Source organism: Thamnophis elegans, chromosome 16, assembly GCF_009769535.1.
Source record: "Thamnophis elegans isolate rThaEle1 chromosome 16, rThaEle1.pri, whole genome shotgun sequence".
Classification (NCBI taxonomy): domain Eukaryota; kingdom Metazoa; phylum Chordata; class Lepidosauria; order Squamata; family Colubridae; genus Thamnophis; species Thamnophis elegans.
The window spans coordinates 29,276,354-29,291,996 of NC_045556.1; the positions used below are offsets into that span (position 1 = coordinate 29,276,354).

At 48.5% G+C, this 15,643-nt stretch overlaps 1 protein-coding gene across 3 annotated transcripts in view; it reads left to right on the plus strand.

Moving 5' to 3' along the window:
• DENND1A (DENN domain containing 1A) overlaps nucleotides 1–15,643 on the plus strand; it is a 257,523-nt gene that overhangs the window by 147,003 nt on the left and 94,877 nt on the right. For all 3 annotated transcript variants that reach the window (XM_032232687.1, XM_032232685.1, XM_032232686.1), the window contains exons 10-11: nucleotides 6,042–6,142; nucleotides 14,416–14,461. In XM_032232687.1, the coding sequence (XP_032088578.1) occupies nucleotides 6,042–6,142; nucleotides 14,416–14,461 (147 nt within the window). The remainder of the gene's footprint in view (nucleotides 1–6,041; nucleotides 6,143–14,415; nucleotides 14,462–15,643) is intronic.

Consider the following 15,643-nt stretch of genomic DNA (forward strand, 5'->3'; position numbering starts at 1 on the left):
CAGTGTACATAAAAAGAAAAAAATACATTAGTCAAGAATCATAAGGTACAATATATATTTTTTTTGAGAAAATTTTTTATTGTTTTAGTTAAAAAAAAAATAAGGAAAAAAAATCATCTTTCGTTACATCTTGTTGAAAGCGTATCAATTGGTTACAAATATATTCCGTGCGTATCTTCCACAGTCCTTACATATACTTCATTCAAATCATGTTGTACATTGTAAGTCAAGAAAGAAAAGTTATGTATTTTACTATCCCTGTACCATAATTCTCATTTGGTTACCATTGTTTAAACATGTTTTTATCTAGAATCATTTATATTAGAAGAAGCAACCATAAGGTACAATACTTAATGATAGTCACAGGGTACAAATAAGCAATCAAATCATACTAGGAAGCAATATAAATCATAAGGATACAGACAACAAAGTTACAGTCGTACAGTCATAAATGGAAGGAGATGGGTGATAGGAATGATGAGAAGATTAATAGATTTAGATTTAGATTTAGAAGGTTTATTTATATGCCGCCCTTTTCCCTGGGGGGACTCAGGGCGGCTCACAATCCAAAGGAAAGGGGGGAAAACAGACTTTTTACATATAAGACAATACATAATTAAAACACAACATTCATACCATTCGGGCGGGTTACAATCTTAGCCCCAGGCCTGACGGGATAGCCAGATTCTGAGGGCTGTGCGGAAGGTCTGGAGGGTGGTGAGGGTACGAATCTCCACGGGGAGATCGTTCCATAGGGTCGGAGCTACCACCGAGAAGGCTCTCCTCCGCGTAGTTGCCAGTCGGCATTGACCAGCAGATGGAACTCGGAGGAGGCCTAATCGATGAGATCTAATAGGTCGTGTGGAGGTAATTGGCAGTAGGCGGTCTCTCAAGTACCCAGATCCACTACCATGGAGGGCTTTATGGGTGACAAGTAGCACCTTGAAGCGTATCCGGAGATCGACAGGTAGCCAGTGCAGCTCGCGGAGGATAGGTGTTATGTGGGTGAAGCGAGGTGCACCCACAATCGCTCGCGTGGCTGCATTCTGGACTAGCTGAAGTCGCCGAATACTCCTCAAGGGCAGCCCCATGTAGAGCACATTGCAGTACTCCAGCCTAGAGGTCACAAGGGCATGAGTGACTGTTGTGAGAGCCTCCCGGTTCAGGTAGGGGCGCAACTGGTGCACCAGGCGACCCTGGGCAAATGCCCCCCTGGTCACAGCTGACAAATGGTGTTCAAAAGTCAGCTGTGGGTCCAGGAGGACTCCCAAGTTGCAGACCCTGTCTGAGGGGTGTAATGTTTGACCCCCCAGCCTGAGCGATGGAATACTTGCCAAATTGGTGGGAGGGAAACACAACAGCCACTCGGTCTTATCTGGGTTGAGCACGAGTCTGTTAGCCATCATCCAGTCCCTAACAGCTTCAAGTCCCTGGTTCATCACGTCCACCGCTTCATTGAGTTGGCACGGGGCGGACAGATACAACTGAGTATCGTCCGCATACTGGTGGTATTTTATCCCGTGCCGCCGAATGATCTCGCCCAGCGGTTTCATGTAGATGTTGAAAAGTAGGGGGGACAAGACCGAATCCTGCGGCACCCCATATGTTAGGGGCCTAGGGGTCGATCTCTGCCCTCCAACTAACACCGACTGCGACCTGTCCGAGAGGTAAGAGGAGAACCACTGCAAAACAGTGCCTCCCACCCCCACCTCTCGCAGTCGTCGCAGAAGGATACCATGGTCGATGGTATCGAAAGCCGCTGAGAGGTCAAGGAGAACCAGGATGGAGGCATAGCCTCTGTCCCTGGCTCTCCAGAGGTCATCGGTCAATGCGACCAAAGCGGTTTCTGTGCTGTAGCCAGGCCTGAAGCTGGACTGGAATGGGTCAAGATAGCTAGCTTCCTCCAAGGACCGCTGGAGCTGAAAGGCCACCACCTTCTCAACAACCTTCCCCACAAAGGGGAGGTTGGAGACTGGATGATAATTGTTAAGAATGGCTGGATCCAAAGATGGTTTCTTCAGGAGGGGTCTCACCACCGTCGCTTTAAGTGCGGGGGGAAAGGATCCAGCCCCGTGTCACCTCCTTGCTGTTAACGACCAGCCAGGAGGGGCACGGGTCCAGTACACATGTGGAGGCACTCACAGCTCTCATGGCCTTGTCCACGTCCCCAGGGGCAACATCCTGAAACTCAACCCAGCGATGGTCTACCAGATTATCCCCCTGTGCCTCGGCTGGATCTGCAGAATCGGAGTCCAACTCCGACCGAAACCGAGCAACTTTGTCCGCTAAGAACTGGACGTAATCCTCAGCCCTACCCTGCAGGGGATCCCCCGTATCCCTCCTATTTAGGAGGGAACGGGTTATCCTAAACAGGGCGGCTGGGCGCGACTCAGCGGAGGCGATCAAGGTGGCAATATAAGTTCTTTTTGCCATCCTAATTGCCCTGATGTAATCCTTGATGCACGATGTTAGAAGTGCTCGGCTTGATTTGGATTTGTTGGATCTCCACAAGTGCTCTAGGCGTCCCTTCCGGCGCTTCCTCTCCTGGAGTTCCTCGGTGAACCAAGGGGGCCTCCTGGATCCACAGCCTCGGAGCGGCCATAGTGGCGCAATCCGGTCAAGAGACTCCGTCGCTGCCGAATTCCAGGCAGCAACCAGGGTCTCCACCGGACTGTGGGCGAGAGTATCAGGAATAACCCCAAGCTCCGTCTGGAACCTCAAGGGGTCCATAAGTCCATAAGGGGTCCTGGTCGGTTCCTCCTCCCTACAGTGGAGGTTTGGCCTCCAAAAGTCAAGCCTCAGTAGGCAATGGTCTGACCACGACAGGGGTATGATCTCACTGCCCCTCAGACCAAGATCACAAGTCCACTGCTCCGAGAGAAATACGAGGTCGAGCGTGTGACCTGCTGAATGGGTTGGGCCCCGAATTACCTGGGTCAAGCCCATGGCTGTCATGGAAGCCATGAACTCCTGCGCTCCGTCAGAGTGTTCACCGAGCGTAGGTAAATTGAAGTCCCCCAGAACCATAAGCCTGGGGAACTCAACTGCCAGCTCAGCTACTGACTCGAGGAGCGAGGGGAGGGCTGCTGCAATGCTGTTGGGAGGCAGGTACGTTAACAGCAAACCCACTTGACCCTTGAGGTCCAACTTCACCAGCAGGGACTCACACCCGACAAGCTCCGGAGCAGGGATCCTACGAGGTACTAGAGACTCTCGGATAACAATAGCCACACCTCCACCCCTTCCCTGGGCTCTCGGCTGATGGAGCACCTGAAAGCCCTCTGGGCACATCTCTACGAGGGGGACTCCTCCCTCCAGGCCCAGCCAGGTTTCAGTAATACTTGCCAGGTCTGCCCTCTCGTCTAAAATTAAGTCCCGGACGAGGGGAGCCTTGTGAACTACAAACCTGGCATTTAGCGACAACAGCCTGAGACCAGGGTCCTGATTACTCGCGCCATCTGGCCTTGGAGTGGGACTCATAGGGCCGGAAGGAGGGATCTCTGTGACGTAGCGAGCCCTCCTTCCCCGGTAATGGCCAGCCCTAAAGTCCCCGCCATATCTGCCCCTCCCTGTTACGACCATGATGCTCCGGCCCACTCCCGTGTCCGTGGTTCCCTCAACCACCCCTATGGCTCCCGCGTTCCCCGGCAGGCCCTCCGAATCAAACACACTCATTTGTTCACTCAGACAATCCCCACGTGATAGTTAAAACACATAAAATACAACAATAATGGAATAATAAAAAGTGGGCCATTCATTCAATCACAAGCAAATCCCATACACTCACCATACCAGTTAAAAATTGTGCAGTTGTAATGTGTAACAATGTGAAAAGGAGGGGGGAGAGGTACTCCGCTCCTCTCCCTTCCTATGTCCTGGGGAGACGTCCTTGGCCACCAGATCAAAAGTGCGTAGTATATAAGGCGGCCGTATGCAAGCAGGATAAGATGTAAAAGTCTAATGTTCATAGGCGGCGACCGTTCAGTCTCACCCTTCCAATGAAGGTCAGCGGGCTGTATGCCTAGAAATCTCCTTCCTAAAGATGAGTAAGGGCCCCAATCTGGGGGGCCAAAGTTTGGAACTGACCTGAGCCACTCTAGCAGAGGAGGAGGGGAGTGCTGATGTTTTCGAAGCCCAGTCCTCGCCACTGCGGCCGCCATCCTCTATTGCTCCCACGCCAACTCAGCCACAATCCTACTCCTCCTAATGGCTGGAGCGGGAGGCAAGGAGCAATGTCCGGAGGAGGCCACAATGATACAGGGCTTGGTTCAGGGCGTCGTCCTCTTCCCCGCCCGAGCAAGCACACCAGTCAGTCAAGGACGGCCAGGTCTTTTCCTAGGGGCCGTAGGAGCAAGGCAACAGATAACAGGGTGAGCAGAAATAGAACCGAGGGGGGGTGGCGTCTGGGACGGGGGCAAACACAGCCATTCAATCCGCCGCTCTGCGGTCTCAGTACAGCTTCTGACGACCCCCTTTTTCAAAATGGAAAGTTAAGTTGAAATTAACCTTCCGGGCTCACCAGTCACCAGGGCTCACCAGTCACTCGGCGCAAGCAAGCTCAAGCAGGCTGGCCAGGGAAGAGGCGTCCAAGATGTAAAATGCTGCGGATCAGCTGTTTGGTGCCGCCATCTTTCCCTCCACGCTTTCCCTCCGATTTCAACCGCTGCCGTTCCGCTGCTCAGGAGACGACTGCCAGGAACCAGGAGCCAACAGATGAACAGACGAATCCTTGTCAGGGGGCTCACCAGGTCGGGCGGGCAGCACCAGGGACACCCAGGCATCCGAGAATGGTAGAAAATGCCGACCGTCAGCGCGTCGCCGCCCTCACGCAGCCGGGTGGTTCAAGGCTGCTAAACGTTGCGAGGGCTAAAAGCCTCCGAAAGTGATAGCCCCCAGCTATCTGGATTCCTTCAGGTCCCGCAGATCTTAAGCTCTCCCAGGGACCCTTTCCAAAAGTTCTGCGGTCCGTTTGGAAGGCTTCCCAGCACTCTTTCGCCAAGTTTGAACGGAGCGAAAGAGCCCGGTCGCCATTCCAAACCCGTACATAGTAATAGTGCACCTATCCTCCGCGAGCTGCACTGGCTACCTGTTGATCTCCGGGTGCGCTTCAAGGTGCTACTTATCACCTATAAAGCCCTTCATGGTAGTGGGCCTGGGTACTTGAGAGACCGCCTACTGCCAATTACCTCCACCAGACCAATACGATCGCATCGATTAGGCCTCCTCCGAATTCCATCTTCCAGCCAGTGCAGACTGGCAACTACGCGGAGGAGAGCCTTCTCGGTGGCTGCTCCGACCCTTTGGAATGAACTCCCCGTGGAGATTCGGACCCTCACCACCCTCCAGTCCTTCCGCGCCACTTTAAAGATCTGGCTGTCCCGGCTGGCCTGGGGTTAAGATTGTAGCCCCACCCGAACTGTGTGACTGTTGTGCTCTTTTTTTAACATGTTATATTGTCTACTGTTTGTCTCCCCCCGCCCCTTTTGAATTGTGAGCCGCCCTGAGTCCCCCCAGGGAAAAGGGCGGCATACAAATAAAGGAAAATCTAATAGTAATGCAGACTTAGTAAATAGTTTGACAGTGTTGTGGGGATTAGTTGTCTAGCAGAGGAATCCTGACAGCCTGTAGATATTTTCACACTTTCTATTATTCTACTATGCCTTTTCTATGGTGGGAAAATGGGAGGAGGGGATTGTACTGAGTTAGATGCTATGTAGCCATCACAACATTCTTTCTAGAAAGCCAAGGTCATCCTTTGTCTCTGCACCTGACCGGAATTGGATGGGTGGAAGCTGCCAGCATGGCAGTGGATGATTGGACCATGGGATGGACTTGTGGGTGTGGTGGCAGGATCTTGAACCTTCAACTGGGTGGGGAAAACCGGGAAGCTTTCAGATTCGGGTTTTCCCAGATGTGCCAATATGTCTCTCTTAATAAATTGGAACTTTGAGCAATACTTTTCCTCGGATTCTTGATTTACTTTTGGATGCAGTCTGTTTTGTCAGGGTGAGGTGTAATATTTGTCATTTCTGTGCTTTCAGTTGACTGCCTGTGTCCACGGCTCGGCCTCCTTGCTTTACCCAATGTATTGGCAACACGTCTACATCCCGGTCCTGCCTCCTCATCTCTTGGACTACTGCTGGTAAGCATACATGCCTCCTCCTCTTAGAGAGCTGCCTGAAGATCTAAAGGGGTTTAAACAATTTCAAGACTCACGTAAGTTTTCTGAAAGATCTCCCAGCATTCAAACAGCATTCAATAATTGGTTTAGACCAGTGCTTGTTGGCCAATGGAAGATGGGGGAACTTCGACTTCCAGAGTTCCCCAGCCAAAATGCAGTTATTGTGATGCTTCCTGGTGAACATTTAGACTGGACAGATGCTGCTTTTTTAGGAGTAGGCAGAAGATCTTGAGGGGGTCTTTGTACGTTTGAGCCTCCAGGCCCCTAATCATCTTTGCTGCTCTTCTCTGCACTCCGCATGTGGCTCTTTCGTCCCTCTGCTGTGGCTCCCTGTCACTCAAAATATGCATCGCAACCGCCAATGTGCAGTTGATTCATTGAGCTTTCCGACCCATCTTTTTTTTATTTCAGAATTCAACGTGTTTTTTGTTGCATGCAGAAATAAAAAAGTGTGTTTTCTCCCTGGTAGATCATTAATTTCTTTTTTTTAAATATAAATAAATTTTATTCAACATTTTTTTGAAAACATTAAAACCACAGTTACACTTTTTACGGCTTTCCGTTATCGGTATCGTTGATTTCCTAAATGCAACACACTGTCGGGTTTTTTTATACCTAGCATAAAGGTTAAAAAATGAACGATACACGCAGTGTGATCTTCATTTTAGATGTCCAAAGGGGTTTTGTGGCTTCCGGTGTTTTCTTCTCGGTGGTCCAAATGGCTCTTTTGAGTGTTTAAGGTTGTCGATCCCTCTTCTAGAGTCTCAATACATTTTTAAAATAATAATAATAATAAAAATGTCGAGACTTGGGAAAGAGTGCAGAAAGGGCAGCATAACACTGATCTTCTGTGGTTGAGGTTGAAACTGGTTTGATGCCCTCACTGCATTTCCCTAAACGTGTTTTCTCCCCCTTCCTTTTTTGTGGCCCTTGGTTGGGCATTTACAGCATGAAATCCGGCTGAAGATTTCACGTCTCGGGGGGGCTCCTTTTAAGAGAAATACCGGGAGGGCGGAGGCTGCCAGAGGAGGGGGGAAAGTTGCCCCTTCTTCTGCGAGAACGTTGCTCTCCTCTTCAAAGTGTCCTCCATTCATTATTCTCAAAGAGCGGGAAATTGGCGTCTTGTCGGGTAGCTAATCCATTCGCCCGGCTTTTGAGGTTTTTTTTTTTTTTTTAAAGGAGGGGGGGAACCGGCACACGCAGTGGATGAGAACGGATCTCCGGGGCACTTCCGTGGTGAGGAAGCAGCAGGCATCTAAGTAGCATTCGAAGTGGAGTGCCTGAACTTGCTTGGAACATGTAAATTTCAAGGCGTTTTGTTCGGGCGGAAGATGATTTAAAGGCTAAGTACCTTCCTCGGTTGGAGGGGAAGGTAGAGCGAATGAAAAAAGAAAGAAAGAAAGGATCTCGCTTTGCCGGCAAGAAAGGCAGATTCCCAGTCATTTGCAAGACCAGCGTGGGCTTTTTCCTCGCCTAATAGGATGTGCCTGTGTGTTCATAATTAACACGAGGAGAGAAGGAGCTCCCCGATGGTGGCGGAGACTTCAGGTGTTCCTAGGCAAGGAGCTGCTGGGTCGAGGCCCTGCCACGCGGAGGGGGCTTTGAAGACACACAAGGCACATCAGAAGAAAAACCAGTCCAGGTTTTGGCACAGGGAGGGGAGATCTTCTAGTCCAGCCCCCTATTCAAGCAGGAGAACCTATACCATGGAAGGAAGGATGGAAAGAAGGAAGTTGGAAGGGACCTTGGAGGTCTTCTAGTCCAGCCCCTGGCTCAAGCGAGAGAGCCTATACCATTTCAGGAAGGGAGGAAGGGAGGGACCTTGGAGATCTTCTAGTCCAGCCTCCTGCTCAAGCCAGAGAACGTATGCACCCACACATGCCCGCACCCATAATGCAATGTGTGTGTGACCCCCACACACACACCTGCCCCACCCACTGCGCATGCATGCATGACCTCCCCCACACGCCCAGGCCCCCCTTGCCCATTTTTTGCCTCCAGGTTGGTGCAGGAGACATTACAGGCCCAAAACGGGGCTCATAACGACTAGCCGCCCCCCAAAAAACCTAGCTGTGATTAGCAGGAAGAATTTAATTGCCCTTTTTGACAACGTAACTGATTACGGTAGACTGATCCAAAGTTTAGCTACAATAGTAATTATCGTTCACGAGACTTGCCTGGGTAAATCAATTTCGCCCTGGTCTAGGTGTGCCATCAGTATATCCCCTTCTCTCCCACCCCACCTCCCAATAGCTGCTCAATTTTGGAAATGGGGAAAAAAACTTTTTTTGGCCCCCCAAATTCTGTCCTTCCTGCTGAGATTTTGGAGAGGTGGAAGGAAGGAAGGAAGGAAGGAAGGAAGGAAGGAAGGAAAGAAGGATGGATCGATCCGGGGATTAGGTTCCCAGGTTCTGCTTTTTAAATTTGCTGGTGAGTTTTAAAACGTAAACATTGAGTTGGTATTTGGGGAAGGGGGGGACGGCCCAACGGGGAAGGTTGCAGCTGTGATCCAGTTGTGTCTTATGATGGTGAACCGCAAGAGAGGAAGCAGGTGGCAAAGAGAGGGAGGGGAATTGTGATTGTTTTGCAACTGGACTTGGCTGTTTTTCAGCCCACCCGTTTCGGAGTCTCCCGCTTGACACTTAATGGCCATCCGATACTCTTGGGATAATCCAAGACATTCGATCAGTGAGAAAGAACAGCAAATAGTTCCCAAATGCTTGTATTTTGAGACTTTGGAAAGTTTGCTTCAGTTCAGTCCTCCAGTCTTAAGCGAGAGCTGCTGTCTAGGGTCGGGGTGTGGGGGGGCTTTGGTGGGGGCGAATCTCTGCTCGCTGATTTTCAGAACCCAGTTCTTTGAAATCAAGGCGAACCCCCTCCATGCAAACCATGGAGCTTCAACCGGCAAGCCATTTGTTTAGCGGCACAAAACTTCAGGCTTGCTTGGAGCAAATGGCTGACGGCAAGCCAGCCAGCATTCTCCAGCTCTGACGTCTCCCAAATATAATCCGGTCTCGGGCTTGGAGAGTCTAACTTCAAGAGATGCTCAACACGCGGGAACCTCAGTTTCTTGAATAATTGAAGGGGCTAAGCACAGGTTAAGAGGAAGTGGAAGTTCCAGAATTAGAGAGCAGCCACACTAGAGGGGTCTATGGCATCTCTCCATGGCCAACTCGCCACGGCCAACTTATCATGGCCAGCTTGCCACAGTGAACTCATCATGGCCAACTCTCTATGGCCAACATGCCACAGCCAACTTGCCACAGCCAACTCATCATGGCCAACTTTCCATGGCCAACATGCCATAGTCAACTTGTCATGGCCAACTCATCATGACCAACTTGCTATGACCAACTTGTCATGGCCAACATGCCACAGTCAACTTGTCATGATCAACTTGCTATGGCCAACTCATCATGGCCAACTCTCTATGGCCCACATGCCACAGCCAACATGCCATGGCCAACATGCCATGGCCAACTCTCTATGGCCAACATGCCACAGCCAACTCGCCATGGCCAACTTGCCACAACCAACTCATCATGGCCAACATGCCACAGCCAACATGTCATGGCCAATTCACCATGGCCAACTTGTCATGGCCAACATGCCACAGCCAACTCATCATGACCAACATGGCACAGCCAACTCGTCATGATCAATTTGCTATGGCCAACTCACGACGGCCAAATTGTCATGGCCAACTCTCTATGGCCAACATTCCATAACCAACTGATCATGGCCAACTCACCACAATCAACTCCCCATGGCCAAGTCACCATGACCAACTCATGAAGGCCAACTCGTCACAGCCAATTCGCCATGGCCAACTCATCACGGGACAATTTGCCACAGCACAACTTGCTGCAGGACTAGAGTTACACCAATATAGAAGAAACAGTGGCATAGAATTATTAAAGAACCGATGCCGAAGGAGGGAGCAAATGAAATGTGAATGATAAAAATAATTTTTTTAACAACAGCTTGTCTTTGACTTACAACAGTTCATTAACTGACTTTTGAAAGTTACCACAATGGCACTGAAAAAAGGGACTTATGACTTTGGGGATTTGGGAGCAATTGTAGGATTAATTGTGGTTGTAAGTCAAAGACTCCGTGTATTTTAAATAATGAAATGGAATTGTTGAATTATCTCACAATGAATGTCCTGTGGCCAGTTGGCTATTGTGTGTTGCCTATAGTAAGTGAGTTGGCTGTAGTGAGTTAGCTATCATGACTTGGCTAGCGTGAGTTAGCTAGCATGTGTTGGCTATTGTGAGTTGGCTATCGTGACTTGGCTCTTGTGACTTGGCTATCATGAATTAGCTATGGTGAGTTGGCTATTATGACTTGGCTATTGTGACTTGGCTATCATGAATTGGCTATCGTGAGTTGGCTGTCATGCATTGGCTACAGTGAGTTGGCTATTGTGCATTGGCTATCATGTGTCGGCTATCGTGAGTCAACTATTGTGACGGCTATTGTGAATTTGCTATCGTGAGTTGGATGTTGTGAGTTGACTGTCATGCATTGGCTATTGTGAGTTGGCTATCGTGAGTTGGCTGTCGTGCATTGGCTACAATGAGTTGGCTATCGTGAGTTGGCTATTGAGGGTTGGCTACCGTGAGTTGGCTATAGTGAGTAGGCTATCGTGAGTTGGCTATTGTGACTTGGCTATTGTGACTCGGCTGTGGCGAGTTGACCATGGCAATCCATGCCATTCCACACCAGAAACCATCAGGTGCAAGACTCATTGCATTTTCAGAGATGGCGTCATCCTCGGCAGGCGTGTGGGACGGGACGGATGCTAGCAACATCTGTCTTCTGCCACGCCAATAGTCCCTCTCCTTGTCAACAGAAAATCTGGGTTGGGGATTGGAGACTCGCTTCGGTTCTTCCCCATTTCCCTCTGAGCCCTGGGAGTCTTTTGCAATATTTTAGACGCTTTTGATTCTGACATCCTTATTAAATATTTCGTGGTCCCCAATTGTGAGCCTTGATTAATTGAGAAGACTGACAGATCAACACCAAGCAGTTAATTAAGTTTTACAGTTCTCCTGTCTCCATCTCCCTTTCCCTGCCGGTGACAGGCCGTTCTTCTGGACGCAGAGCGCAGGTTCACCATCGTGAGGCTCTTCTTGATTGTCCAGTTTCGCCCTGGCGAGATATTGGTGGCCTTAAGATTTCCTGCCAAATTTTATACCTCGATATTCTTCGCAACGCAGAAGAAAAAGCCACCACCGCTGTCGTTGCGCTGAGTCTACTTAATTAGAAAGACGTCAGTGGTGGCGTTTGGGAGGGGGAGGCTGACGTCCTCCCGTCAGCCTCTTGCTCCGAGCAAACCTGAAGTTTTGTGCTGCTAAACAAATGGCTTCCCCCTCACTCGGCTCCCATTGATCTGGCAGGGCTGAGATGATGCCGCACATTTAAAAAAGGCGCCGTCGAAGGCTGATCATTAAAATCTCGGGGAGAAAGAGACAGGCGAATGTAAACTGAGAGAAAGGGATGGAAACCCCGCATCGCTCTTGGCAGAGGGGAGCTGTTGGATTCCTTTTCTCAAAGCAATGTTTTAAAAAATTCTTCTCCGGGCCATAGTTAGTGGTTTGCTTCTTTCCAGAACTTCTGTGGATAATGGGTGCAAACGTATTTTATACCAAGGCTGAGATCTTACCTTTCGCTGGCAGGTTTTAACGAAGTTAACCCGCAAAGAATAGGGTAGGGTAGGATAGGATAGGAATAGATTTTAGATTTAGATTTTTTTAGATTTTATTAACATTTGTAGGCCGCCCTTTTCCCTGAGGGGACTCAGGGCGGCTCACATAAAATCAGGGAGGGGAAGTACAAACAGTAACATAGACACATATAATAAAAGTAATAAGCAACATACATTCATCATTCGGGAGGGGCAACTATCCATGTCCCCAGGCCTGACGGGCTAGCCAGTTCTTGAGGGCTGTGCGGAAGGCCTGGACGGTGGTGAGGGTACGAATCTCCACGGGGAGGATAGAGGAGAGGAGAGGAATAGAGAATAGAGTATAGGATAGGATAGGATATAATAGGATAGGATAGGGATAGAGAATAGAGGATAGAGGATAGGATAGGATATAATAGGATAGGATAGGAATAGAGAATAGAGGATAGGATAGGATAGGATAGGATATAATAGGATAGGATAGAAATAGAGAATAGAGGATAGGATAGAATAGGATAAAAATAGAGAATAGATGATAGGATAGGATAGAATAGGATAGGATAGAATAGGATAAGAATAGAGGATAGGATAAAAATAAGAATAGAAAATGAAAATAGAATAGAATAATTTAAAATAGAATAATTTAGGGTAGGGTAGGGTAGAGTAGAGTAGAAGAGAAGAGAAAAGAATTCTTTATTGGCCAAGTGTGATTGGACATTCAAGGAATTTGTCTTTGGTGTATATGCTCTCAGTGTACATAAGGAGAATAAAATTCATCAAGAATAAAAAGATAGTCAAGGTTACTAATAAGCTATCAAATGATGCTAGGAAACAAATAAAAACAATATAAATTGTAAAGATACAAGCAACATGGTTACAGTGATATGTGAGGAGAGATAGATACTAGGAGGGAAGAAAAGAATACTAATACAGTTTTAGTAAATTATTTGTCAGTGTTGTAGGAATTATTTGTTTAGAAGAGTGATGGCATTTGGGGAAAAACTGTCCTTGTGTCTAGTTGTTCTGGTGTGCAGTGCCCTATAGCGTCATTTTGAGGGTAGGAGTTGAAACAATTGATGTCCAGGATGCGAGGGGTCTGTAAATATTTTCACAGCCCTCTTTTTGACTCGTGCAGTGCACAGGTCCTCAATGGAAGGCAGGTTGGTAGCCCTTGTTTTTTCTGCAATTCTAATTATCCTCTGAAGTCCGTGTCTGTCTTGTTGGGTTGCAGAGCCAAACCAGTGATGGAGGTGCAAATGACAGACTCAATCATTCCTCTGTAGAACTGAATCAGCAGCCCTTTGGGCAGTATCTTAGGGACGTCACATAGCTCCGTCAGTAATTGGCCAAATTATAAATGCTGGAAGTGGCTCGAAGCAGAAGGAAAATTCTACCATATGTGGGGGATGTGCCAAAAAACAACAACAACCCTCTAAAAGGACTGGGGAGACACACACACACACCCTATGCAGGGGGTGGTATTCAGCCAGTTCTGGGGAATCGGTAGCGGAAATTTTGAGTAGTTTGGAGAACCGGCAAATAGGCTGGCCATGCCCCTGCTGCCTCCCAGCCGATCTTTTTTTGTTGCCCTGAACAGGAGAAGGGAGCTGGAAAGGTGGTTAGTGGGGTGGGGAGGAAATGGGGATTTTGCAGTATCCTTCCCCTGCCACGCCTACAAAGCCACAGCCACAAAGCCACACCCACAGAGCCGGTAATAAAAATGTTTCAATCCCACCACTGACCCTGTATACCCCTTCAAAGAATCATAAAATTCAAATGTGACATGGGCCGCAGCTCTTCTTTGATTCTTGAAAGTAGAACAGAACCTGGCTTTAGATTGTTTAAACCTATTTAATTGTTTAAATATGTGTGTAAGGTCGCACCTACAGTACTGCATCTAGTTTTGGATACCACACTATAAAAAAGAGGTTGAGACTCTAGAAAGAGCGCAGAGAAGAGCAACCAGGATGATGGGGGGACTGGAGGCTAAAACATACGATGAACGGTTGCAGGAACTGGGCATGGCTAGTCTACAGAAGAGAAGGACTAGGGGAGACAGGATAGTGTCTTCCAATATTTGAGGGGCTGCCACAGAGAGGAGGGGGTCAAGCTATTTTTCAAAGCACCCGAATGCCAGACAAGGAATAATGGATGGAAACTGATCAAGGAGAGATTCAACCTGGAAATAAGGAGAAATTTTCTGACAGGGAGAGCAATCAACCCATGGAACAGAAGTTGCCTTCAGAAGTTGTGGGAGCTTCATCCCTGGAGGCTTTTAAGAAGAGACTGTCAGAAATGGTGTATTGTCTCCTGCTTAGGTAGGGGAGTGGTGGGGTTGGACTAGATGACCTGCATGGTCCCTTCCAACTGTGTTATTCTGTTAATCTGTTAATTGCACGATCTGGGAATCAAGTGAATTCTGCATAGACGTAAAGCGAGCATCGGCCATTTCTTCTTGCTCAAACTGACTCTAACTTCTAATACTCTCATTTCTGTCTTCGTCAAATTCAACCCATTTTTTTTCCTCTCTCTTTCCTTCCAGTGCTCCGATGCCCTACCTCATAGGAATTCATTTAAGCCTGATAGAGGTAAGTTCTGCCTGGTGTGTTCAGCCTGGAAACGGGGTTGAAGTGTGGCATAAACTAAACTAAACTAAACTAAATAATTTGGATTCTGGCAGAATTCCTGGCAGAAAGTTTTCTGGTAACTGTTAGGCACCCCTAAGATATGTGCATAGTTGTTGTTGTTTTTCTCCTCTTCAGCTGTAAACCATTTCAGGCATTTGAGAGGGAGGGAAAAAAGTTATGAGAAATTGTACAAAACTAGAACGAATGCAGAGAAGAGCAGCCAAGATGGTTTGGGGACCGGAGGATAAAACAACATGAAAAGTGGTTGCAGGAATTGGGCATGTCTAGTTTAATGAAAAGAAGGACTGTGGAGTGACATGATAGCAGTCTTCCAATAGTTGAGGGGCTGCATAACGAAGAGGGGGGGTGGTTTCAACCTATTCTCCAAAGCACCAGAAAGCAGGGCGAGAAGCAACAGATGGAAACTAATCAAGGAGAGAAGCAATTTGGAACTAAGGAGAAATTTCCTGGCAGTGAGAACAATTAACCAGCGGAACAACTTGTCTCCAGAAGTTGCGAATGCCCCAACACTGGAAGTCTTTAAGAAGAAATTGGACAGCCATTTGTCTGAAATGATACAGGGTTTCATGCTTGAGCAGAGGTTGGATGAAAACAGCGGTCACCAACTGGGGGTCCGTGAGAAAAGTTTGGTGGTCCGCAGAAAAATTATTTGCATTGTTTATATTGCACTAAATCAGGGGTCCTCAAACTACGGCCCCTGGGACAGATACGTGCAATGAACGCTTGTGTTGCTGCAGAGTCTCCCCCTTCGGGGTCTTTTTGTATAGGTCGGAGGGGGGCAGAAATTCCGACTTGGGGTTTGCTTCGGCCTTCTGGTGGGGGGCTTTGGGCAAAGGCTGGAGGGAAGAGCCGCTGGTGGGGAAGAGCCAGAGGGCCTTGTTCCAGTGGGACTGCATCATGGCCTGGAACTGGCTGACCATCTCAGCCTGCTGAGCTTCCAGGCGCCGATATCTGGCCTTGCAGGTCTTTCCTCTGCTTGGGAAGCCCATGCTCCTAGTCCTCAGTGAGGTGCTTCTGCTGAGCCTCCTTCTCGGTCAGATCCAATTTGAACTGAGCTCTTTTGCCAACTCTTTCTCCTGGTGGCTGCTTAGCTCCAGCAACAGCTTCCTGCTGGGGCCCTAA